General features: G+C 39.5%; 2 protein-coding genes across 2 annotated transcripts in view; one reads left to right on the top strand and one right to left on the bottom strand.

The window, feature by feature from the left end:
- The window catches only part of Polr3g (RNA polymerase III subunit G), a 33,313-nt gene extending 31,528 nt beyond the window's left edge, over positions 1-1,785 (top strand). The window contains exon 8 of the mRNA XM_051182796.1: positions 1,323-1,785. Within this exon, the coding sequence (XP_051038753.1) occupies positions 1,323-1,409 (87 nt within the window). The 3' untranslated portion in view covers positions 1,410-1,785. The remainder of the gene's footprint in view (positions 1-1,322) is intronic.
- A 5,555-nt stretch (positions 1,786-7,340) lies between these two features.
- On the bottom strand, positions 7,341-17,435 carry Lysmd3 (LysM domain containing 3). Its single transcript, XM_051182795.1, has 3 exons — positions 17,286-17,435; positions 12,092-12,357; positions 7,341-9,007 (listed from the first exon to the last, which is right to left on the bottom strand). The coding sequence occupies exons 2-3, from the start codon at positions 12,344-12,346 to the stop codon at positions 8,345-8,347; spliced, it is 918 nt and encodes a 305-aa protein (XP_051038752.1). The 5' UTR covers positions 12,347-12,357; positions 17,286-17,435; the 3' UTR covers positions 7,341-8,344.
- Between the last annotated feature and the right edge of the window lie 10,039 nt (positions 17,436-27,474).

Genomic DNA, 27,474 nt, shown 5'->3' with positions numbered 1-27,474 from the left:
ACAAAGGCCCCAGGCTTCAGCTTGGTTTCTGGACCTTTGTGAAGTTCTTGGCATCAAAGAAGCTAGGCCAACTTAGGGCACTACAATGGCTTTGTGTTGGATGCATAAACTCAGCAGGATTTAGGGAAGACAGAGTAATCTAAAATACACAAATATGCACATACATTCCAGATGTTTAAAAAGAAAACCTATAGGATAAAGCTGGTATTTAGAAAGCTTTGGAGAATGTCATCTGTTTCCACTGTAAATAGAAGAGATGTAGGGATTTGGGGAATGGGGTCAGGAGTGAGACAGGCTGGCCTTGAAGTCATTCTTCCTAGTCCTCCCAGGTGTGAGCATCCATGGCTCTTCATTGCATAGCTAATTTTCCAATTTTTTTTTTTTTCATATGTACATCAGACCTCTGCTTGTCCACCCTTGTCCTCCCATCCCTCAGTCTACCCTGGATCACAGTAAAACAAGTCCTTAGCATTGTACTGTTTCAACTCATCCCTAAGTATCTGTGTGGACACAAACTTAGGGCTCTTCAACATCACAGTATCATTGTACTCAATATGATCCAACATATATAACCACTTTTAAATTTCCTTGATTAAAAAATTAGTCTTTATTACAATCCATACAGACTCCATACATGGCAACTGGCTGAGAAATCTTGAAAACTTGGTTTTCAAAGTTTTAATAGAAGGCACACATGTCTTTTGAATCATTTCCAGGCATGATGGCCCTACTCAGCTACATCTGGAACATTGCCAGAAGCTGAGAGGACTATCATGCGGTTTCCATGGTTTGGGTTGGAGGGAGATTGCCCTTTGATAGGTAATGATAGTCCCTCTGATGAGAGGGTGCTACCCTTTGACCTCATGCCTGGGTTCTGAGGTAACGTAGACTATTGATGCAAATACGTGCTTCTTGTGGTCAATGCATTGGTGGAGTAAATGATCAGTGCCTCAGCATCTAACACCCCGAATCCCTCCGCTTAGGAGTGCGGCACTGGGCATCCCTGCTGCGGTGGCAACACAGCCCTTTCTGTGCTCTCAGCTGGTTAGCACCTGCGCACTGCAAAAGTGGTACTGGGAAGAAAGTGGCGCAGGTAGAAACGCATGGAAACCGTTCTTTAAAGCGGAGCATTCACAAGCATAGGCTTTCTATTCGAGTCTCGTGGATTTCCTTTTTTTTTTACCTTAATTTGGTGTTTATAATTAAAGACATGTCTTTTTTTTTTTTTTTTTTTTTTTTTTGGTGTGTGTGTGTGTGTGTGTGGTATTCTAATATGTTGCTAATTCACTTTATTGACTTAAGGACTATATCCTTTCACTTAGGAAAATGACTACATTAACTCCTACTTCGATAATGGAGATGATTTCGGTGCAGACAGTGATGACAACATGGATGAAGCAACCTACTAGCCATGGAATTTCTCTCTCTTTTCTTCCTGGTACAGCTTCAAGCATTTGGATTTGACTGACTTTATTTCTGATAAGGGTTAAGCCCATGTTTTCTGTTGTTCGGTGTTTCATTTGACAAATCCTTACCTTGCTCTTCAGAGCCACTTCATGTTTACACACGTGACTTTATCCCAGCACCTCTGCCACGCCCTGGTTATTTTGGTCTTTGTTTTATCTGGATTTGAATATGCCTGAAGATTTTAGCATCGCTCAATCTGTGTGTTCATACTTGAGAAAAGATCACCTTTGCTACCTGCCGACCTTTGGTTGTTACTAGTACTAGTGGATTTCCATTGATATTGCACATGGAGCACTTTAAAAACAAACTGGAAAATGATTTCTCTTATCTGGTGTGTTCTGTTTTATCGCACTGACTGCATAGACTCGTCATGTTCTTAACAAGTGCATACTCAGGAGATGAGAGTGTTGGTGGTAGGAAACATGTCCCCAGCAAAAAGTAGTGACCTAGATGAGATAACCTTCACAGTTCACATCTCAGCCAAACAAAGCCTTTCACGTGGGTGGAAGGTTATACATGCTTGGCTTTGGGGGATAACTCCATGCCTTACAATGTATGAATTAATGATTTCACTGTACTAAGTTTGATCTCTTCAATTTGTTGAGTTTATGAAAAAAAAAAAAATAGTTGAGACACACTGTTTAATTCTCTGTTTGATGTAAGTGGAAATAAGTCCTGGTTGAATAAGCTTCATGATAGAATGCTATCTGTGAATACGGTGAAGGGCAATACCCTCAGTTATATATCACCAGATTCAGAAACTGCAAGTTGATCATAGAATCATGCAAATGAACTCAGGTCATTTTGAAATTACAATTGATTCTTCCTAACTTACAGGGTTTTATATTTTGCAGGAGAAAATATGCAGAACCCTTCGCCTCTAAGGTCTTTTAACATGCCAAAGATTTTCAAGGAAATGCATATTTTGCATTTCAAAACTAATATATTAAAATTATCTGCCTGCGGGATGAAAACCTGCTTTCCCCTTTGGGGAGACTTGTCACTCACTACCTTCTGACCTGGAAACAGGAGCCCTGTTTTTTCTCTCAGGATCAAGATAGCCTTGAAATTGAGCTTAAGTTTGTGTGCCTTAGTTTCTCTAATTGTAAACAGTTTCCTATAAAAATTGTTTGGACACTAACCAGAATTTACCAAATATGCCATCTTTTACCTTGCAGAAACAATGATGTCTTAAATTTGATTTTTACCCTGTAAACAACTGTACTGTGGAAAGTGAAGTCGTTGTGAGAAACAGTTTTCTGTTAAGTTATAGTTCATTTTTCTGATCTTCTATCTATGTTAGAAACTGTAGTTAATTTGTATGGTCTGGAGAGATTCCAACATTCCTTTCTCAGGAGCAGGATCACTTTCAATGGCAATACTTCTTCAAATACTTCCAGATGGGTGTGATGGCCCGTAGCTTGTCTGTATAGTGCTGTACTGAACACATGTGACTTATATCCATTTCCCAAGAGTTTATAAAAAAAAAAAAATGTTTTAAGATTCTAAGTGGAAGCATGAAAAGTCTTTCAAGCTTCAATGTGTTAGAAAACTTCCATGAAGTTTTAGTATTGATGGCAAATGCTGTTATTTGGGAGTAACAGGTACTTTATTCTCTTACATTTGGTACCAGAGCCAAATATGTAGTTCATAGATGCTCTATTTTCTGTTCCTTCCCTTTATTACAAATCTTCATATAACTATTCATATCTGGGAGATGGACTGTCAATGACCTCTCTCCTAGTTTCCAGTTTGTCTTCACTGTTGTGTTCCCACCAAGTGCCAGGAAGGTCCTTTCTGTCAGGACTTATTCTGGGGCACCTGGAATCTCCTCTAAGGATGTCTGTCCCCCTTTGAAAAATCAGTTTACAACTTTAAACATACTAATTTTGAGAAGATGATTTTTTTCAGGTTGCTTGACCAGCATAAATCTGTTTTCTTGGCTTAAGCTCTGAGACTGTGAAATTACTTTATAGAGATAACTTCTTAATGGTTAAAGTACTTACTGGAACTGATGGGTGAAATGTCTTTAACATTATCTTAACAAATAAAATAAATTGCAACAATGCTGATTTTTCTGTATTTGTTTACACCTATAAAGTTTAAAAACTAAAATTTTGGCCCTAATACTAAGGTGAACATTTACTTGGTAGGGAAAACTTGCTAATTCTGATTTTATCTGCTAAAGTAACTTCATTTATTGAGCAGGGACAGTTGTTGAACAAATTTCCACCATATACAACAAAAGAAAACTCTTGCCTTAAATTTGGCAGGGAATGTGTGCTCACTGTTTTCTTTACCAGTGTTGCTGGAAAATGCCAAAGACTTAGAGGATGGCTGTCCGTCTTTCCACCTTCAAGTGAAAAGTGTCAGAGGAATTTTAAGTTTCCCCTGAAGAACTTTCTCAATTCTTTCTCGTGTGTGTGTGTGTGTGTGTGTGTGTGTGTGTGTGTATGTATGTATGTATGTTATATGTGGTGTTCATTTAAATGTGTTTGCAGACCAAAAGCTAGTTAGAGTCTTCCTCTATTTCTCTTCATTTTGCAGGATCACAAATCCCACTAACTTGTCTGGTCTGCAAGCCCAAGGAATGCTCTTGTCTTTGCCTTCCTTGCACTAGGATTACAGATATGCAATTTTTACAGGAGTGATAGGAGTCTGAACTTGGTTCCTCAAGCTGTGCAAGAAGCACTTTACTGACAGACTTCTCCCTCCTGACTCCCTAAGATTTATACTCTTAAAAGGCAGTTTTGTTTTATAAACAGTTGCAATTTATAGTTAGAGCATCTCATGAGACTGACTGGGCTTTATAAGCATGGCCTGGACTTACCAAGTCTTATTTACCAGGAATACAATTCCCCATAGCCATTTACCTAACACTTGTTGATTTATGTTATACAAATAATTCAGTGGCTACTGAGTATAACAAGTGGGAAATATGAATCCATAAATGTGTGGCAATTTGAGTTTATACCCAGCTGTGAACTCCACTAACTACAACAAACATTGCCCTAGCAATTTATGTCCATTAGTGACATAGTGGCACATAGATCATGGAACTAACCAAGCACTTTCTAGTTATATTTAAGCCCTGTTCCACTAGATGAAACCTACACTTGGCAATATTATTGGGCCAAAAAACTGTTAGACAAGTCATAGCTATCAGAGAGCCTATTTATTATGCTTGTAAATAGACTGAATATTAAACTGACTCCCTACTTTCAACTCACCTGAGGGTATAATTGCACACACCCTCCTCCCAAGGCTAAGGGATCATTGAGGAAGAGAAGGTAGAAAGATTCCAACAGCTAGAGACAGTAGATGACTACTTGGAAACATCTGGACAGAGCAGTATGGCTGTACCTATGAACTGTTGGGACAACATGGACAAGACATGTACAGTCTCAAGCCAGATCAAATGTTAGCATGACAAAAGAAGTTGGGCACACAATATCACACTCCTAGCCATGAAGCAAATGGTAAATGATAGCAGCTTAGAGAAGAGTCAGTTTTCTGTCAGAATGCATCTCATGATGTCAACCATCATGCTCCAGTGGAAGGCATGCATCCAAGAATATTTGGCACAACAAATTGGCCTTAATATGTGTAGTTTGTGTTTGTGTGTGTGTGTGTATTAAAGGACTCAAGGTTGGATGCAAAGGGAAGAGGTGGATCTGTGAAGATTTGAGTGTGTGAGTGTGTGAATATGAACAAAACACACAAAACTTAAAACTCTTAAAGAACTAATGTGAAAAAAACATTTTAAGTAGCTTGAAAAAAATTAAATGTTTGCTTTATTCAATCACATTCAACAACTTCTGTTTTCAAATTATTAATAAAATAGAAACTTTATTAATATTTTGCATCTTAAAATATGAAAACAAGGCCAAAAGTTTAAAAACCAGTTTTACAGATGTGCATGCTAACAATGGTTTAATACATTTGCAATTATATAAAATACATTACACAAAAGATTTATAGCTTTTGCATACATAAAAGGAATTAAATAAAGCATTCATATTTCTATGATCTAACAGTGCAATATGCACATACTTAGAAAAAAAATACTGATTTCCTGAGCAACAATGTTGTAATTCAAAATCAGAAAGAGTCCCATGATAATGCAGTGTTTGAATATCTCAACCTAATTCTAACACTCTGAGACTGGATCTCCACTTCTATTTCTAACCTCAACAGCCTTCACATTTCCAGTAAGATATTAAAGAGGAGTAATCAGTTACTAAAGAGTGGTTGAGTTAGTGAACTTTTCATGCCTCCAAACAGCATAGTCCAGAAAAAGGTTTTTTAAAATCAAACTCCACTGGAAAAGAAAACTTGAGAATGCATGTTCCTTCCTAATCCATAGCATGGCCAGCCAACCATAACTTTGTTTTTGCTGAGAGAACAGTGAAGATATTTAAAAAGCTATCCATTGATTCAAAACAAACTCAACGACATCTAACTAGTCTTTCACAAGTCAAGAATTTGTCCTAACAATATCAGGTTTTTCTTTACTTACAATTCCAAATTTTTAAGTGAACTAGTATCAATGACTATGACTCAGCTCTCTTATGTTTAACTGCACACACACACACACACACACACACACACACACACACACTTTAAAGCCTCAAAGCAAATTCAAGTAAGGGCTTGAACATGATCCATAGTATCAAACAATGACCATTGTGCTTATGTTGTCTAGAATACAATGAAGTTTGCAGTTGCCAAAAATTTGCATACATTTGCAAATGTATATTATTTTCCAAAATTCTATTAAATACTTAATTTCTTTTTCTTTTAAAGATGAAAGCATGATTCTACACATAGGATTTTATTCAATTAGTAATTCCAAAATATATAGGAAAAGGAAATTGCTTGGTTGTTTCCTAAGAATGTGTTGTATTTCCTTCAAAAAGGATGCTCAAGACAAATTATTTTAACCAGCAAGTACACCTCCTTTAAACACGTTATCAAGCCCTCGATTACAATTTCAAAGTAAACCAGCAAAAAAGGAATCAGTAACTTTATAATCTTATGTTTGATGTAAACAAAGTTTTTGGAAGGTTATGTCAGGCTGCCCTGACATCTTCATTTTCTACCCTAAAATTTGATTTTTCAGCAGGCTTAGTAAATATTATGTAAAGTAGCTGTGTTAACAGTGAGTATAATTAAAGATTACACTCATTTCAAAATGCATGTGGCATGTTAAAACAATTAAAAAAGATTTTAACTAAGATATACTAAGGGAATCAGTTTACTACAATTTTCCAATTATTAAAATTCTTTAAAGGTAATTTTCTAAACCTCTGATATATGTAGGGGTTTTATAATGACTGACTCCTGTCTCTTTTTTTAGGTTATTTTTCTTCTCAAAGTATATAAAATCACAAATATAATAAATATGTACTAATAATTCCTTGTATCAGGATTGGAATTTGATATACAAAATGTTTAAAAAGCTAAAACATTGTTTTTAAGAAATAATGTCCAAAAAGTGAGGGAGGTGATATAATATATTTTAAGGTATGCAGTTTATCACACAGAAAACATGCAATCCAGATTTGACCACCTGCACTTACATTTTAAAAATGCGCATTTAAAATTAAACACTGGAATAAGCATACAAATGCTTCTAAGCCAAACCGGTTGTCTCACAGTAGACTGAAAATGCCAGCACTAAGCCCTTTTGACTGAGCCACACAAGTGTACCCCATACTTCTCAATTTGATGCATAGTAGGTGGGGGTAATCTAAATTGGACATTTTCTTTTTGAAAAGCAGAGGTCAAGAGGCCACCAAATAAAGCAATCTATCTGCTGCTAATATGAAATTACTATTTACTCATTTCTGCTTAATCATTTTTCTCAAGACTTCAGAGGCAGATAGTACAAATTGGTTTATTCCACTAACTTATGCTTAAAAGTGAAGACAGACAAATTTACACAGCATATGAAATGATAACCTATGGCAGGAAATCTGACAATGTTTCCACTTTAATTATAAAGTGTGTATGAACTTACGTAAAGTGACATTGTAAGGCATTAAGTGTAATTAAGGCATGTTATTATTTGTAACAGCAGTGATTAGTCACAGTATGTTAAGAGAAATTTGCTGAATATGCTTTTCTGTATAACACTTCATCAAAGAACTACAAAGTGCTTCCAAATACCAGATACGATTACATTCCTTTTTACTGATAAGTGGAAGTGAGGTTGGAAGGCCGGTCCTAAAGTATCCTCTCTCATGGACTAGGTCCTGACCTCTTTCAGTGCCCTTGTGATCAAATGGCAAGTCCCCAACACTAAGACATTATTCAGGGGTCTCAAAATAGTTAATTTGTTAGCCTCTATTATACAAGTTATAAATTACATTTCCATATCTGTTTTCAAACTTTCAAAACTGAGTGTTAAGTACTTGGTATCATAAATAATTTTAGAGTCAAAACTTTTACAACAATGTTCTGATGGTATGGTAGCAAATGTTCTTCAGTTGTAAGCATCTCAAACACTTGACATGAACAACCTTGAATTTAAAAAAAAAATATTCTTTTAAAAAATAAATTTAAATGTAACTAATCTTGAATAAGAAAAATGAGAGCATCTTCTAAGTTAGAATTCCTAGACATACATTTAAATTAATTTCTGCTTCATGAACTGATAGAGCAGATGAGTTCTGACCAGTCTCAATATAAAAAGCAAATGTGTATATTATAGACAATCCATTTGTAAAAAAAAAGGCTCAGGGATTCCTAGGAAGGTAAAATCAAAGCATCCTCGATGTTCCTAGATTGACTTCGAGCAGCTTTTGGAGGTCTCTGAACCACCACATTCCATATGTGCACATGATCATCAATCAACACTGATTAGAGCTCACTGCTACGTTTTGTGTTGAGCAGCAGGAGCCTGCGAATCTTGCCTATATAGTCTGTGGTCATCTTGTTGACCACCATGCATTCCTTTTGTTGGGCCAATTCCATTTTCCATTTCTCTGTGCTGTGAGGGAGGTGTGAGTCCTGGATGCAAGTGTGAAGAGCCCACTGTTGAATGGTGACTAACATCTACTTTAGCTAAAATTTCATAATACAGCAAATAAAATACTGGCGTTATTATACCCACTATCAACATTATCACTACAGCTGTCCACCAACCAATTCCCCAGTCTGCTCCATAGTAGGGATCCTTTCTGGGAGTGCTTCTGCTGTCCGGTTCAAAGCGGATCTGCTGGGCAGTTAAGGCAGACACTACCTCGTTCAGGTTCTCCTTTTTGGTGTCCGTGCACTTTACTATTTGTTCTATGTCCCGATCCACTTCCTTCAGGAAACTGCCAGCTGACTCACTGGAACACAGAGAGTCCTCAGTGGCCACCGATTCCTGCCCTGGAGTACATGGAACAAGTGGAGGATGAAAACCTTGTCTTCCTTTCAGAGGATGAAGAGTTTCAGTCAAAGAACTAAACTTTTTAACTGGGATTTTGATAGACCTAAGGGCAAAAAAGTCTTGATCACTGATGAGATTGTTAACTCTTTTGATATCTGCTACCTGCAAAAGAGAAAAATGTAACATTCAACTGAATTCTAAAAGTAGACATAAAACCTCATCCATTCACTTACTTTAGAGAGAAAATTGTTGAATTTCATTCTTACTAGTAGTATTGGTACCACACCCAGATTTTAAACTCATTTGTATATGAGAATTCTAAACACTAAATTAATCTAGTATTAGGAAATCACCAATGACTTTGTATCTTTGTATTGTCTGCAGCTAGGTAGTAGTAATACTAGTTAATACTCAGATATTTTGTCTTTTTTTTTTGTACATCACAAAAATTTACATAGACAATGTTATGTTGGCAAGCAATTTGTGAATAAACAATTACTGGTACTAATAGTCAATGTTTCAACCTGGCAACTGGAGTATAAGCACATTAATTTACTCAAGTTAAAAGAGCCATATTTCAGCAAAACTAAAATGCCATCGACACTACAGGCACCATGATTCAGTTATGTCTCAGCCGGGACAAGCCACACATGGCAGAAACCTGTTTTTCCATAGAGGCATATGAATAGCAACAGCTGAAATAAACTCACTCCTGTCCACTGCACCTGAGAGGGGCACAAATATGTTCCCACAATAGTTCCAGGTTTTGAAGAAACTGAGGCCACAAGTCTCTTGTTTCCTTGGAGAGTTCTTACAAGCACTCAGAATCTCCCATTACTGGACTGTGTTTCAGCAGGCATCATTGTGCTACTTTCAGGAATGTTGAACTGTGAAATGTTGATGTTTAATAAGCAGTTCACCCACTCTCCTGTCTTCTGAAGTTATTTTTCCCTGAATCCATCTGTGTCAATAAATTAGACAATTACTCCAACATCAGGCTCATAGTTTCCTTATATACATTCTATAATTCCCACCTGCCCCATGCCATTCTGATCTGAAGGATGGCTATTTCTCAGATTAACAATGAATAAGCCAAGTTCTTTCCCTGCCTATGAGTTATTAGTTCTAGGGGTTACGTTTCAGTCGATACTTCAAGCTCTTACCCTGTGCTACCCAACTAATGGCAGAGCAGTGGGGGATGATGGCACTCAGTGATACAGAGCCTTGTGGAAAATGGGAAAGGCTGCACACAGATTTCAGATATAGTGGCTTTTAGGTGCCTGAGATGCAAATGATCTTCACCAGAGGTAAAGACAGATGTCCGAAACTTAAATGAGAGGATGTGAGACTTGAATAGAAAATGTTATGTATGGAGAAAACTGAGAGGAGAGCACCCTGCGATACCAACATTTAAAGGATATGAAAGAAAACTGAACCAAAAGTGGTCGGAAGGGAGTATCGCATGGTGGTCAAAAACACACATCTGTGAAGCCCAAGTATCATGTTCTAGCTGTGTGATTTAGGGTGAGTACCTTTCTGCTACTCCATTTCCATACCTGTAAAGTGTTAATGCTGATATTCCCTACCTTGGAAAACGGGTGTGAATACTAATGGGTTCAAATGCATAAAGAATACTTGGAGTAGCCATCTATACAGTATCATATGATACTAACTTTTACTGACTACTAAGTAACATGAGACTCTGGAGCCTACACTGTCAGGTCAAGCAGACTGCTTCACAGGGAGCAGTAAACAGAATCAGATTAGTGATCTGCACTTGGAAAATGGAAAAACACCCAATTGGATGTTTCTGGATGACTGACTACTGGAGAGAACTATAGACTAACTAACGAGATGAGAGAGTAGAGTACTTGTTGTCTGTCTACTTTATCCCATTTTGTCTTAAAGCAAACAAAGACTCAGTGGAAAACCCCAAAGCATGGCCCCCCACTCTATTTTAATTTCTCTTGCTTTCCTAAAAACTGCTTGGTACTTTCAGAATTTGGCATCTAAGACTTATCATATACCTAGGCTATGTCTCTAATACAGTGAAAATTGTTTTCTGGGTTATGCTAACTAACCTGAACACATTTAGAATTACAGCCCTGGATCTTTCATCACTGTTTTGTAACAAGCATGTTTTCAATATAGCAATAACTACCAACTGTATAGACAATGGTAAGTCCATTTGTGAGTTAATGTTTCTATGCAGCTTGAGTATTCACCACAAGGGAGCACTCACAAGGGAGCAGCATGAACAAGCAGCTCTCCCCTCCACGGCCAATGCCTTCTGCGCTCTGTAAGCTCAAGCTGTCAGCACTGCTGTTTCAGTCCTTAGTGACTCTGAAGTGAAAACCAAGTACCCATCTTTCTACCTCATCAAAAATATATCCCAACAAAAAATTTTTATTAATCTTTAAATCTAAAGCTATAATTTACTTTGACATGCTATGAGTAACTGGATTAATTACTTTATCCTGAGAACATCATGGCCAAAGAAGTTGTTTTTTTAAATCTTAAACATACATACATATATACATACAGCAAATGTATAAAATGTACATTCTTACAGTAGAGTAGTATGACAAGTCATTTGTAAATTTCAAATTTACAAATATTTTATATTATAAAACAACTGTATAGATGGAAGTATCAGAAAAGCAGAAGAAAGTGTTACAGAATTTCACTTTATTAAAAAGAACTCTCATCTGTGAAAACAAAAGCAGGGTTGTAGGGGCCTGTGGGGCTACATGCATGTGCTGCTCTTGCACAGGTCCTGGGTGGGTTGGGTTCCTAACACCCACATCAGGCACCTCACAACCATCTGGAACTCCAGGTTGAGGTGAACCATTGCCCTCTTTCCAATGAAGTAGGTCTATAAAGTTATAAAGGATGGCCAAGATACAAAAAATACAACTTGCAGAATAATACACAGTATATGGTAATTTTAGAAACAAAATACAGCAAGCCTTTATCAGTCCCTAAATACTTAGCTATATATACAAGCACAAAGAGAAGGTACAGAAACACACCAAAATGACAGACTGAATTATCAGAATTCAAGCAGTCACTTAAAATGGTGGTCATGTCCACAGGTGTGAGATCTCTGTGCAAAGAAGAAAAATGAGCAAACAGGAAAGGAAGGAATGTAAGAGGGCACAGAATTACTTCAATTCTGGTTGGGTTGATGAACAAATAATTGATTCTGGACTCTATTATGCAAAAATAAATTAAATGAAGACTTACCGTACAACAGTACTGAAGGGCTACTGCATTTAGAGTGTCCCCTTCTTGTATATCTTTTGTTAATATAATGATGTCATCAAGCCTGTCTCTTGATGTGCTTCTTCGAACCTTTTCCTTTCCCCTGGACCGAAGTTCATATACTTCAGCATCTTCCTCCAACCCGTCATTGTCCGTACAATTTCCAAAAGTATGTACCTGGCCACTGGCCTGAATTCCTGGGAGGGAAACAGTTCGATTCTGATTCCTCCCTGCCATGATGTTCTAATCTGAAGGAAGAAAAGACAAAACCTTGGAATGCCACTGATGCACTCATTGATTCACATGCATCTTACATTCTAGATACCACTTTTCCATATAATCATTTTAGTTACATAGGAGCTGAGATTCAAGTTCTGAGGCTGTGGAAGTGTAGCCAATAACCTGACAGTAGGGACAACAGCAGGGAAGAGGTCAGCTAACACAAGGCTTACATGCTCTACTCAGGACTCCTGTTCACCCCTTACACTTTTACACAACCCAAGTGTATAGGTGTATATACAACAGGTGTGCAATACAAACATTTACAGACAATAATCAAGGACAATTTCATTTTAAAACCCTTATTTGGAACAGGTATAATTTTAGCATCTATTAAAAGACAAAAGTAAATCTGAACACTGAGATGGCCTTGCGCTTGTTCCTCTCTGTATCACGAATTCAATCTGCCCCATGTCACTGGCCTGGCTCCGTGGGCAATGGTGCTCCTGCCACCCTTATGACAGAAGTTCACCTCTGTGACCCACGCAGTACAAGGAAAGAACCAATGTCCACTAATTGTCCTCTGATGTCAAAATCCATGATGTAAAAAAATTACATGAAACAATGAATCCTGGCTGAACTTCCAGTACTGTACAACACAGACTCTTCAGCATTTTTTCAGAATTGATCAATGAAACACTTTAAAGCAGCTAATACTGAGAATACCATTTCATATAAAATGCCAGACGTTTATGTTCAGAAGTTGTTCAAAATCTCAAGCCAAATTCATCTAACAATTTCTCATAAAAGTCAAGCCAGCAACTCTAACAGAATTTTGTATTAATTAGTTAATTCATTTATTGAGTCTGTGTGCTGCCATGAGTAGATAGCTGTCTGGGTACTCAGTTCTTGCTTCACCCATGTGGGTTCTGGGGACTGATCTCATTTCTCCAGGGATGGCAGCAAGTACTCTTACACACAAAGTCATTTAGCCAGTCCACTAAAAGCAATTTTTTTCAACCAAGCATTGTAATAAAATACTAATTTGATGCTTACACGCTGAGACATGGCAACAGGAAAATGTTAAATGAACATCTTTTTTTGTGGCAGAAGCATTATGCTTCTATGGAGTGGTACACTTTTTCCTGAGAGATCTTGGTTAGCATCATGTGATGTGATGGCTTACAAAGTGCACACGTGCAGAAACAGCTTCAGGGACACGGTGACCATGGCAGACGCCTCTGACACCTGATCCGCTGACTCTCAACTGATTTTTGCTTACTGTGCTCTCAGAACCCTTTTATATTGTCAGATTTTTCATAAACCCACATTCAGGTATGTGACCTAGGTGTGGTTGAGACCCTGTTTTTTAGAAGCTGAGACTATCTGGGTATGGTGACACATACTTTTCATCCCAGCAATGGGAAAGTAGAAGCAGAGAAACACACATATCTCCATGAATTCAAGGCCAGTCTGGTCTACATAGTACGATGCTGTCTCAAAAAGAAAGAAAGAAAGAAAGAAAGAAAGAAAGAAAGAAAGAAAGAAAGAAAGCAAAAGATGCTGTGATTCAATGAATCACATATCACAAAGACATGGGACAACTATATTAAAAACTAGAGAAATTACTGTACTTTTATATCAAAATATTAAGTTTATATTCTAATATTGTGAAGAAAATCAGAAAGTTGTCCAATTTCTTTTCTTTTCTTTTCTTTTTTTTTTTTTTTTTTGAGACAGGGGTTCTCTGTATTGCTTTGGAGCCTATCCTGGAACTCGCTCTGTAGATCAGACTGGCCTTGAACTCACAGAGATCTACCTGCCTCTGCCTCCTGAGTGCTGGGATTAAAGGCATATGCCACCAACGCCCAGCTGTAAAAGTTACCTAATTTCTTAAGAATTTTTTGACTGTTTACAACCTGTAGTTCTGAAGGATGAAAATCAACATACACACACAATACTTCTATGAATTCAAACTTTTCTTGTTCTGAATTTTTAAAATCTATTTATTATGTATACAGTGTTCTATCTGCATGCACACCTGCACACCAAAAGAGAGTACCAGACCTCATTATAGATGGCTGTGAGCCATCATGTGGTTGATGGGAATTGAACTCAGGACCTCTGGAAGAGCAGCAGTGTTTCTTAACCTCTGAGCCATCTCTCCAGCCCCATCCTGCTCTGCATTTGACTTCACATGGGATTAAATACCTCTGCACTTCTCACTGCATCATGTTAAATTCAGAATTTATATTTATTACAGTGCAGTATATACCGTGAGTCATGTTAAGTTCAGGATTTATATGTATTACAGTACAGCACATACTCTGGGTTATAGGTCACAAGTTACTCTACAGTTGGTTATAGGTCATGAATTTGCTCTATACTTGGTTATAGGTCACAATTTTACTACTGAGCAGGGATGTTTCTTTGAATACTTTTGATTTAATTAAAAGTTCTCATCAAATTCAATTTATATCCCATTAAGACTGAATGGGCTCTAGGCATTTATATTTATTTACCTTAAAAAAAAAAAAGGCACATCAACTGAGGACTTGGCTAAGAAATAGTCATCAATGAACCCATCTTTACTTCCAAAGTTGCTATCATCAATTTGGTCCAATTCTCAATAATAAGAAACAAGCACAAGATACTAAAGAACAAATTTCACATCCACTTTTGGCTTCACTTTAATTATCCATGTAAGCCAGGACATGTGCAGTAAGACAGGCTTTGCAGATAAAAAAATAAAATTTTTAAACTTCAACATCTCAGACATGAAACAGGAAGTTGAAGCATCCATTCCTAAATTTATGCCCTTCCCTTAAGATATGGAAGATGAAGAAGGGCCAGGCACAGGGATGGGGTGTGATTATTTTGCCAGTTAGTTTTCTTTGTCAATTTGACAGACACTAGAATCATCTGAGAAAAAGAAACTTCAGTTGAGAAAATGCCTCATCAGACTGGTCTGTAGGTAAATCTGTGAGGACTTTATTAATGACAGATGTGGGAGGGCCTAGTCCACTGTGGGCAGTGCCACCCCTGGGCAGGTGGTCCTTCATAGGTTTAAGAAAGCAGGCTGAGGAAGCTATGGAAATTAAGCCAGTAAACATCTTTCTTCCACGGTCTCTGAGTGCCTGCCTTGGCTTCCTTCAATGATGGATTGTGATGGGGATGTGTAAACCAAAGAAACCCTTTCCTCCTCAAGTTGCTTTTGGTCATGGTCTTTATCACAGTAATAGAAAGCAGAGTAGCTCAAGTATAGTGAATTCCTCTAAGACAGCAACGCAACACAAGTGTGTTATCTCAGCGAAGATAAAAATCTTCCAGCAAACATGGAAAAGGAGTGCCCAGGGGAGGAAGAAACCCTGGACACTCCCATCATGGAATCCTAGAATGCAAAATGAAGTCTAGAAGGATGTATTCCTGTTTTGGATTCTGTGGATGAAAATCAAGTAAAAACAAAATATGCAGAGCGGTGGAGGGGGTTGGCAAGGAACAACAAAAACAACTAACTCCAAACTCACATGACAAAAGATTAGTCTCTATGTGAAAACAGACCTACGTTTCAAAACCATTTCATTTAATTAAATGCAGCCCTTAAAGTCTAGTTTCCAGCCTTGCTTTAGAAATCCAAAGGTCTCTACTAATGATAACTTATTAACTAATAGCCATACATTAGAAGCTTGATTCAGCTGTTGTGTTGTGTTATTTACTGCCTCAAACTGACACTCCTAATTTGACAGCCCCAAACTAAATAAAATCCAGATTTCACTTCTCAGTAGCAGTTTGAAGTCAGTATCACACCTGTTTCTTCAAGGACAAGCTTTATTTCCATTTATCCGAGTCTTTTCTCAAGAGAAACACACACACACACACACACACACACACACACACACACACACACACACCCCTATACTCTAGGGAGTATGTCAGTCTGGTGGAATCAATCAGAAGTGGTATAAATACGTGTACTACATGGGGAAGTATCTGTTTCGTATTCTCAAAAGCCATCCATGACCAGAAAAGATTCAACATAGAGCAATGTGTAGATGGTCCTGTTGTCCTAAGTACGCTGTCCCTATAAAGCTTGCTCCCTGACATTCTTTGTACAGCTATCTAAAATCCATCGAGTAACGCCTAAAAGCCGTTTGAAACAAAATTTACTTACACTTATCTTTTTCGTCATGATAGGTTCCTAACTGGGAATCGCACCTTGACATAGCTGAGTCTCTTCCTCTAAAATGACAGGGAAATGGAATACACAACCTGGACACTCCTGTCTGAATAGCCAGGTATTGGCTGTGCCCCTGTGTAATCCAAGTACCAAGCTACACTTTGGTCCAGGCAGATGATATCATCAAACTACTAAAGATTAGAAAGTACTCAGTATCTGAGTCATCGGGCTCAATTCTCTTTACGTCTCTAAATTCTCTATGGAATCTGAATTCGTAAAACTAGAACAAGTTGCATGCTGCACCACTGGCAAACGGCCCGAAAGTGATCATCAAGGGATGCAGGGAGCATGTTTTCATCCGCTCGGCGACTTCCCAAACCCCTAGGTGCTACATAGTAACTGCTACTGGGTGTTCGGTCTAGACCTTAGGCAGGGAGCGACAGACCACTCCCTAGGGCACAAGCCAGTTCAGCACTCGGGACAGAATCACCCCGAGGCCAACTTTAAACCAAAGCAACAACTACAAAACTTCCTGCCTGTCCATTCCACTCGTTTATTTTTATCTTCTCCTTTTCCTCCGGCCGTCCCCTTCGAGGATTATATCTCTGATTCACAAGTCTCAGCATCAGACTGGGACGCCGAGGGGCAGATGACAAGGGGACAGCCTGGCGCGGAAAGGGCTGCCCGGAACCGAGAGGCTAGCGTCCTTCCCGAACCGGGGGGCAGCCCCGCGGTGACCCCGACGACGTCCCGGCCCGCCCCGCCCCCAGCCGCCGTCACCTGTCCTCTAGCAGGGGCGCGGCGACACGGTCAGGTCGGCCACCACAGCCGCGGCCCCGGGGAAGCTCATGGCCGACTCCAGGTTCTCTGCTGTCCCTGCTGCGTCTCTGCCACCGTCTCGTCGCCGTCCCCGCCTTCCGGACCGACAGCCGCCGCCACGTCCGCAAACCTGTGGCACGTCATCGCGTAGAGTAGGCGGAGGTGCGAGGGCGCGGGCGGGGGCGGGCAGCCCAGAACCCCGGCGGCCAACCGCAGGCCCACGCTAGCACGCAGGCGCGCCGACGCTGCTGGGGCGGGGTCTGACGAGGCCCCGCCCCCAGCCCCGCCCCCTCGGGGGCTCCCAGCCCGGTTGGATCCCTGCTGACTGCCGATCAGGCGAGCCCATCCCCGCCACCCAAGTAAAGAAAGACCAGGAGAGGGCAGGGTGAGGGTCGACGGAGAGCCGCTATGCATTTCTCCTAGCTCGGTATCTGGAACTTTCTTCCCGGTGGGGCAGACGAAAGCACAAGGACAGTGTTAACGTTCCTGTTTTTTGAAATCGAGCTATGAGCCCTTAGGGCAGCACGACAGGCAGAGTGCTGGGTTGGTTGGGAGCTGTCTTGGGTCGGTAGGTGAGCAGAGTGAGCCATCTAGAGCCAAGCCTGGGAAGCGTTTGCCCTGGAGCTAGCTACACACTGAATGGGACAAAGTTGTCAACAACTTGTAACTAACCTCCTCGGATTTGAAAATTAACACTGATAGTCAATGTTGCACTATCTGATGACAGGGAAATAAGAACCCCATGTATTCCGACTTGATTTTTATCACAAACTTACTAAAGGAGTAGATGAAGTGTTTGTATTTATGCAAATAACTATTCGGCATTGTAATAATGTGCCTGGGATTTTGTGTTGACTACTTACCATTTAGGTCCACCTTACTTCAACACTGGATGTACCTCATTTCTCTTTACAGTCTGAATATTTATTCCTTATGAAGCTTTTGGGACACCGTTCCAAACCCTTTCTAAAGGGTTTTTTGTTTGGTTGGTTGTTAGGTTTTTCTGGTAAGTGTCTCTTTCAAGGGTTGGGGATTTTTACTTACATTGCAATAAGAGCCTTTTATTTGAAAAGATAGACACTGTGCTGAACAATGCTACAAAGACCTCTAGGCAAAGAAAAACGAAAAAAAAAAAAAAAAAAAAAAGTTAGCAGGAGCTGTTCTGTTGCCCTTGTGACACCGCTGTCTGTACCCATTTATCACGGAGACATTTTCTCATCAGGAGACAAAGGATATATTCGTCCTTGGTGTGTAGGGCTTCAGCTGTTCAGCCCTCATGAATGTTAATGGAATGAAACCTCCTTTCTGCACGTAGGTTACTTTTCTTATTTTAATGTCAATAGGCCACGGAATCCTTGGGTGAGTCTGAGTGATGGAATGAAGTTCAAGCATTGCTACCTGTTTGCTTTGAAGGGACATTCTACGTGGTATCTGCAAAGCTTTTAAACAATTATTTGCAACTAATAAAAATTGAGTAATTTATTTGTTTACAAAAAGGCTACGATGTCTGTATGTTTTATTATTAGACTATACAAAAGAAGCAGTTAGCCATGAATTTTGGCTGAGTTCCAAAACGCTGGACAGGAGGAACAATTATTTGTCTTTGGAAAAAGGATGTTCCCAGAAATCTGAAAGGTCAAAGGGATTTTTTTTTCAGAGCTCATTTGGTATTTTTTCCATTAAAAGGCTTTAGTTGAAAGTACATGTGTTTCTAGGAATTTGCATCTGTGTCACTAACATTAGGTTGAGCCCCAAGGAAATGCTGTATGGCATAGAGACTGAAATGATACAACCTGTGAGGAGGGCCATTTGTTACTATGCATTAAAATTAAAAATGGAATTGACTGGGCTGCAACTTTACTAAGTATTTACCTTAAATTCATTTTCAGATACAAGTGAGTACGATTTAACAGGTAAGTTCAGGAATGTTTACTACAGTAATGGGCAAGGTGGGGGGTGTTCAACTTTGTTTACTGGATACCTTGGGTTCATTAAAACACTGTGATATTTGATCAAAAGATTTAAGTTTTATTTACAGATTTATTTATGAATGTGTCTATATACATAAGGTTTAGTAGTGTACACTAGAAATCTAATTCTGGTTCTTACAGATCCAATTCCTCTTTTAAAGTGGCAAAATACTGGGCATGAGGACATGCCTTTGGAGCCCAGTACCCAAATAAAAACCCAGGCATGGTTGCATGTGTGCCTGGAACCCCAATACTGGGGTGCAGGGTAGAAGCAGGAGGACTACTAGGCTTGCTGGCCACCAGTGTAGCTCCAAGTGCAGGAAAATCCTGTCTGAAAGGCCCAGGCAGAATGACAGAATAGGACACCTATCAGTCAGGGTTGCTTTTGCTTGGGCCAAATACTGTAACCAAAGAGCAAGTTGGGGAGCACAGGGTTTATTTGGCTTATACTTCCATATCACTGTTCATCGTAAAAGGAAGTCGGAACAGGAACTCAGACCCGGCAGGAACCTGGAGGCAGGAGCTGATATGGAGGTCATGGAGGTCATGGCTTGCCCTCAATGGCTTGCTCAGCCCGCTTTCTTATAGATCCCCAGACCACCAGCCCAAGGATGGAAGCATCCACAATGGGCTGGGCACTCTCCCATCAATCATTAACTAAGAAAATGCCTTATAGGCTTGCCTACAACCTGACCTTATGGGAGCATTTTCTTAACGAGGCTTCCTCCCCCCAGATGACTTCATCTTGTGGAGCATGTATGACTATAAGCATGTAAAAAGAGCTTCAAAATACATTTTAAAGTTAAAACAGTAGTTTGTCACATAGGAAATGTAAGTGCTTTCTTTTGGGATACAATTAAAATAAACCTCTCCCATTTTATTATCAGTAAAATATTAGGAGCAGACACATTTTATTTTCTAATAACTGGGCATGTTCCTCCATTCTCAAGCTGTTTAGAACTTGGTATCCAAGTCAACCAAATCAGTTCCTTTAGAAACCAAAGCCATTGTCAGGGCATTCACACTTCTTCTTGACCCCTGGGCAGGTTTCTTTCAGCTCTGTGTTGCTACACTCTGCTACTTTCTATACCTTTTCAGAAGCAAGACTGGAAAACACTGTTGTACACTGAAGAGCAGCTGAATCTCAAATTGGATCCCAGAGTGAATTTTTTAAAGCCCTCACGTCTAATCTTCAAACAGTTTGTGTATTGAAAATAGCATTTATTCTCTTCTTCAGACACCCTAAAGGCAGAAACTAAGGCACTGCCTGCATTAAATCTGTTGTGCTGTTATACTGGAGACTCCTTACTCACTGCTCACTGTGTGGCTTAAAACATGGTGGTTAGTATAATCACTGTGGCTACATGTGCATGAAAGAAGAGGCAAATATAACATGGGAATATAGAGCTGCTTATAAATGCTTCTAAGTTACTTAAGGGAAATTAAATATGACTCAAAATAACCATCTCCAGTGTCTCCAGCTATCCCGATTTATTTAGATAAAAGTTAGTCTCCCAAATATTATTCTTAATTTTTTTTTAGTTAGGTAGACACTACAGGTAGACAGGAATAATTATATGCCTATAATTAAGTAGACTGCCTAGTAAAATCTTTGTTTCTAATGGTCTTTACAGGAACTGTGGTCACATAGGCAAATCATCATATATGAATGCTTCTAGATCTTGAAGTCTACTTGTGTGTGTGCCTACCCTTCCCAAAATGTAGCTAAAATCGTCAGATAGAATTCAGTTAAATAGCCAGGTGTGGTGCAACATGCCTTTAACCCCAATACTCAGGAGGCAGAGGCAGGCAGATCTGTGTGAGTTAGAGGACAGTCTGGTTTACAGAATGAGTTCCAGGACAGCCAGAAATACACAGAAAACCTGTCTAGAAAAACAAAAAAGAAGAAGAAAGGGAAGAAGAATTCAGTTAAGTCTACTTCACTGGAAGAACATATGAGCTATGGCCCTAGCTTATTATGGATTCGGTTGAGGACAGAAGGTGAAAGCAAAGTGTAATCAGTCAGAAGTGCTGAGTTACTTAGAATACAGAGATGGACATCTAGCTAGAGTCCCACACCTTTAATTCCAGCATTTGGGAGTCAGAGACAGGCAGATCTCTGGATTTGAAACCAGTTTAACCTACAAATCGAGTTCCAAGACAGCCAGAAACCCTGTCTCAAGAAACCATAATAGTAATAATAATGACGATGATGATGGTAATAAACCAGGAAACAACATCTAATCTGAACCTGTCTAGATTAATATGATTTCTGCTGACATTCCTTACTAACAATAGCTGAAAATCCAAGGCAAAACTTCCAAAGCCAAATTTAAGGTTTCCATGCCTTTATTAAGAATTATGGAACTGACCTGCAGTTCGGGCCTAAAATCCCAGCTACAACTGGGAGTTGAAGCAGGAGGATTAAAATTCAAGGCTATCATGTGATGGGGATGGGTGGGGGTTGAGATGGATCACGGACAAATAGTGACACAGAGGAACACCAAATATCAAATTGATTTGGATTAAAAACACTTGATTTAAAACTCTTTAGAGCTTCGTATTTCAGGGTGCTTCATACAGCTTTCAGAAGTTCTTCCTTGCAAACATTGAGAATGACTCTGAACTTCAGTTTTCTTTTTGCTAATAATTCCAAATAAGACTGATTACCCCTGTAGCAAGCGTTGGTTTGAAGTCAACTTTCCCTCCCCCCTCCCATCATGGTTTTCTATTATTTACATTTAAGCTTGAGCTGAAATTCTCCTGCTTCCCAAACTTTAATCCTATCTGGCTTCTAAATCCCCTCAGAATTATTTGAAGCAAAGCATGCCTACTGACTTCAAAGAGTGTTTCACACTTGGATTTACTTAGTGGGGTGTAACAGGAGTAGTGGAACTTTCTCTCCTTTCCACTCAGAATGATGTGTTGGCAGCACTGTAGTTTTGAAAAGGACTTACTGTCCTTTAGAGTGGGTTTTTTTTAATTTGTAAATCTGTTATTTAAATAGAGAATAGATTTGTGTTAACTGAGATATGATTCACATTCTTGTTATTATTCTGTCCTTAAGACCATATGGCAGATTTGGTTTGGCACAGCACAAATGAGCATTTGGTTTACAAAGATTAATAAACCCTATCTTTAAATCATGTCTTTGAAAGATAAACTTTTACTATACCAGTTCTCTAGAAAAGAGCCCTCTGGTATTATTCTTGGCTTTTTTAGGATGAGAGCATGTACTATCATGATGAAGACTGATACTTGTGTGAAAATATTATTGTTCAACAGGCAAAGCCATAAAAATCAATGCACAATCTGTTCCAACAAAACAGATAAACTAGCGATTTTTTTTCTTGTTTTGTTTTTGCAAAAGAATGGGACAGTGTTTGGAGGTGAGAATTCACAAAAATTTTCTTATTTCCTCCCCAGCTATTCCACGAGCCACATTCACCTTCCTCTCAATATCTGTCTTTATTAAAATTAAAAGTATGGTGTCATAAAAAACAGATTCTCAGACTTCTGCATGTTGTGTGTGAGTAACGAGAGCACACCAGAGATGCAATGCTGAGAGGAGACATCGACAAGGAAATGATGACAAGCACGGACAGCAATGTGGGCTGGAGGAAAGGGCGCACACCTTTAATCCCAGCAGGCAGGTGGGAAGCAGAGGTGGGTGAATTGCTTTGAGTTCAATGCCAGCCTGATCTATGGAGCAAGTTCCAGGACAGCCAGGACTACACATCAAAACCCTGTCTTGAAAAACTAAAACCAACCAAACATACAAAGAATGGCAACATCAATCTCTTCTAGTATTCATAAATTAAAGCAATCTGTACAAAGAAATTTAATATCCTTAACAACTGTTGTTCAAGTGTGATCTGCATATTCCTACCAATCCCCAAGATTAGACCCTCCATTGTGGTAGTCCCTTTTTCTGTAAATAATTTGCCTTTGAAATGACTGAACTTTTGCCAGTCAAGCTGGTAATACTACCTGAGATCATTTAAAACTACGTATGCAACCAGCTGTCCTGCTGTGTGCTCGGCCTCTTTAGGTCTAGCCTGCCTTTGAAAGAACTATGTAACTAAACGTACCATTCCTTGGATTTCCCATGCAATTAGCTTTTACAGCCTAAGATAAATGCAAAAGTTTAAATTTAAACTATGTACTCTCCATGCCTTTGACCCAGAATAATATTTGTGTGTTGTGGTACCCATATGCTGAAAGTAGCTAGCAGGTTGAAAGCAACCTTAAAAAGCAAATACCTCATCATTGTTGGAAATAGCATGTGGATATATGTTGATGACATCTCTGTGAGGTTTTGAGTGCTGTCCTGGGTCAGTAAAGTTATCTCCTCCCTTGTAAAATTCTGTTAAAGTCTGTGGAAGCGCAAGCGTATCCCTCATTCCTTCCCTGTACCATGCATTATGTGATGTAGGATAAACACAGAGCACAGCCCTTTGTTAAGGGCAAGTGACACAGACAACAGGGTCAGATCAGACACCATGACCAATAGCAGGCAGGCTAGTACAAAGAGAACTGGAGAATTTAAATTTGGGCTCAGTCTTGTTCTGGATTACGACCAAGACCAAAGCAGGTCTCTTCATTTCATCCCTCATGAAACATCAGCACTCTCAAGTGCTTTCACAACTATTTTACAAGACCTGGCAGGCTCCCCCTCCCTGGTATTACTCACTTTCAGAGCTAATCCTTAGAGTAATTCAAGGTGGATTAACCAAAGTACATTAGTGATCACTGCCCTCTCCACTCCTCCTTTTTCCTCAACATGAAATAAGGGATCTCTGGATACACCTCAGTGGTAGAGTGCTGGCCTAGCACGAATGAGGCCCTGGGTTTAACCTCTAGTGCCAGTAGACTAAAAAGCAAACAATGTAAATGAAAAAAGCTTTTAAAAAACTGATGTTTACTTCTAATTTTCTTTGATTAAGCAGTTTGAAAAAGTCTACTAAAGGTCTGGAAAGATGGATGGCTCAGCACTTAAGAGCAGTTTCACTTTTGCAGAGGACCAGATTAAGTCCCCAGCCTACATCTGGGAGCTCACAACCTTTTTGTAACTTCATCTCCAGGAAATCCAATACCCTCTCCTGTCTTTCAAGGGCACCTGCACACATATGCATACATATAACACACATGTATATAAATTTTAAAAGTAAAATATATCATTTCAATGTATCTATTAAATCTTGACCAGCGAGTAAGTGGCTTTTTATTCTCCCTGATGAAACTGGACATATCCACAAAGCCCTTCAGCTTTGCATCAAAGCATAGTGGTCATCAGTTCATGTCTGTTACCAACCAGTTCATGTCAAAACCGGGCAACCCATTTTCATCAGAAATCGTTATTTTTAATAAAAGTATGATAAAGACAAACTGAGGGAGCACACCAATTGGTTTTCCAGTGCCAAAAGGCTTTGAAAATATGCATACAAGTAACATTATATGGACTGACTAGGTAACATTTAGGGTGCGTGTGTGTGTGTGTGTGTGTGTGTGTGTGTGTGTGTGTGTGTGTGTGTTTATGCATACAATAACACTTAGTGAAAAAAAGTGAAGGAGAGATGCAAGGGGTGTTTGCAGGTAGGGAAGGGAGTAATGTAATTACATTATAATCTCTAGAATAAAATTTAAAAATAAGAACTGAGGATAATATCTGTATTCCTGAGGTAGATTTTGTTTGTATGCTTGCTTTTTGGAACAGGGTTTCTCTGTGAAGCCCTGGCTGTCCTGGAACTTGCTCTGTACACCAGGCTGTTCTCAATCTCAGAGATTGGTAGATTTTTAAAAAACATTTACATAGTGAACTATTTACTTCAGGAGAAATATGACAACCCTTACTAGCATTAATAGAATTCAAACTCTCAAGAAAAACTTGTAGTTGGAAAGTTTTTATTGTCTTTGAAGTTGGTAGGCTCTCAAAACCAACATAATTTTGTGACAAGATTGACAATGACAACAGCAGTGGGGTATTTGGGAAAAAGTGGGAAATTTATCAACATGTGGGGAATCTGTACAGCCCAGGGAGCCAACAATTTCCAAATGTGTAATGCGTTGATAGTACCAGACATCCAATCTGGCTGAAAGGGTAAGATATTTCAATATTGAAGTGAATATTTGAATGAGAATGGCTTCAGTAGGCACAGATGTTTGATTACTTGGTCCCTGCTGGTTGAACTGTTTAGGAAGGATTAGGAGGTGTGACCTTATTGAAGGAGGCGTGTCACTGGGGGGGTGGGCTTTGAGGTTGCAACGGTTGTCATCTATAGTGTGTTCTCTGTCTATTGCTTACAGATCCAGATGGGAGATCTCAGCTGTTCCTGCCGTCATTCATTTACTCTGTCATCATGGACTCTAACCCTCTGGAACCATAAGCCAAATTAAATGCTTTCTTCTATAAGTTGCTTTGGGCGTGTCGATTTTTCACAGCAACAGGAAGGAAACTGAGACAGATGTGACTGAGGAAAATAACCTTACTGATATAGTTCCTTACTGTAATTGGCCTTTATGAAATTACCATTTTGAAAAGCCTGTAATATTTCTTTTCATATTCTATGTACAAATTCACATGAAGCCAGATTCAATTTATATGTTTGAGTCAAAATAAGAGGACAGCCTAACACAAAGCAAATCTATAACATTCTTTTTTGAGGGGGGTGAGTTTCGAGACAGAGTTCCTCTGTAGCTTTGGAGCCCGTCCTGGCATGCTAGACCAGGCTGGCCTCAAACTCATGGAACCACATGCTTCTGCCTCCTGAGTGCTGGGATTAAAGGTGTGTGCCACCACCACCTGACAAGCAATGGTAAGGAGAACCTTGAAAGCTACACTAGGCTGTGCTGTGAAGTCAACTCAGTGTCATCAAGCCAAGGCACTGTGGAGGTCATTAGGTCTAGAAGGCTTCCTGATAATATGAACCAGTTTTGAATATAAATGTTGCTGCACAAACCATAATCAGGACAAAGTGTTCCTAATAATGTTAGTGACTAATAACTAAACTGAGGGACTATCACAGAAGGTATGCTATGGGCTGAAGCATATAGAAGTTGAACAAAACAAACAAACAAACAAAAACAGAGGATGGTGTTGTGAATAAAAATGTCTCCCACAGGCTTAGGCCTTTTAATACTTGGTCCCTGTTGGGGGCGCTGTTTGGGAAGGTTTTGGAGATAGGGGCTTGCTGGAGGAAGCACATCACCGCTGGTGGGCTTTCCCATTTGGTCAGAGCAGTTTCTCTCTGAAGTGTGCAGTGGTGCTGAGGGACCATTGAATCTTAGTCATAGATGAGACATCTGTTTCCCCACCTCCAAAGCTCAGGGGATGTAGCAGAAAAGGGAGTGGAAGGAATGTAAGGATGGAGGAAGAAGTGGAGTGTGACAAAAAATAACTTCGCCTCTGTCCCTCATGGAGGCTTGCAATCTGGAAGAAGTTCCAGTAGGCAAGGAGGTGACTCGTGGAGCTTAAGTGGGAGGTGAAGCTTTGTTCTGTAATTCCAGAGAGATGGCACAGCATGTTCATAATTGAAAATTAATGTGGGGAGCTGAGAAGCACATGCCTTTAATCCCAGCACCAGGGAGGCAGAGCAGGTAGGTGGATCTCAGAGTTAGAGGCCAGTCTGGTCCCCAGAGTGAGTTCTAGGTCAGTCAGGGCTACAAAGAGGGACCCTGTCTCAAAACAACAAAATGAAACAAACAAACAAAAACAAACTAAAAGGGAAATGAATGTGTAGGGTGGGAGTCAGAGCTTAGAGGTTGAAAGTACTTGTTGCTCCTGCGAAAGACCTACGTTCAGTTCCCAGTGTTCACATGGTGGCTCCCAAGAATCTGTACCTCCTATCCCAAGGGAGTCAATGTCCTCTTCCAACCTCTCTTGGCACTAGGAATACCTGTGGAGCACAATCATACATGTAGGCAAAACAGTTCTTACACATAAATACATCTTCGATTAAAAAAAAAAATGAAAGGGAAGCATGTTATCACCCCAAGATCTCATGGTTTTATAAAGGACAGTGATTTAATAAGTTTGTTGGTAAGAAAGAAGAAAGCTGGGGCTGGAGACATGGCTGAGCGGTTAAGAGCACTGACTCCTCTTCCAGAGGTCCTGAGTTCAATTCCCAGCAACCATATGGTGGCTTACAACTATCCATAATGGAGATCTGGTACTTTCCTCT

This window comes from Phodopus roborovskii, unplaced genomic scaffold (assembly GCF_943737965.1).
Source record: "Phodopus roborovskii unplaced genomic scaffold, PHOROB, whole genome shotgun sequence".
NCBI classification, from domain to species: Eukaryota; Metazoa; Chordata; class Mammalia; order Rodentia; family Cricetidae; genus Phodopus; species Phodopus roborovskii.
This window is presented reverse-complemented; position numbering and strand designations above follow the sequence as displayed.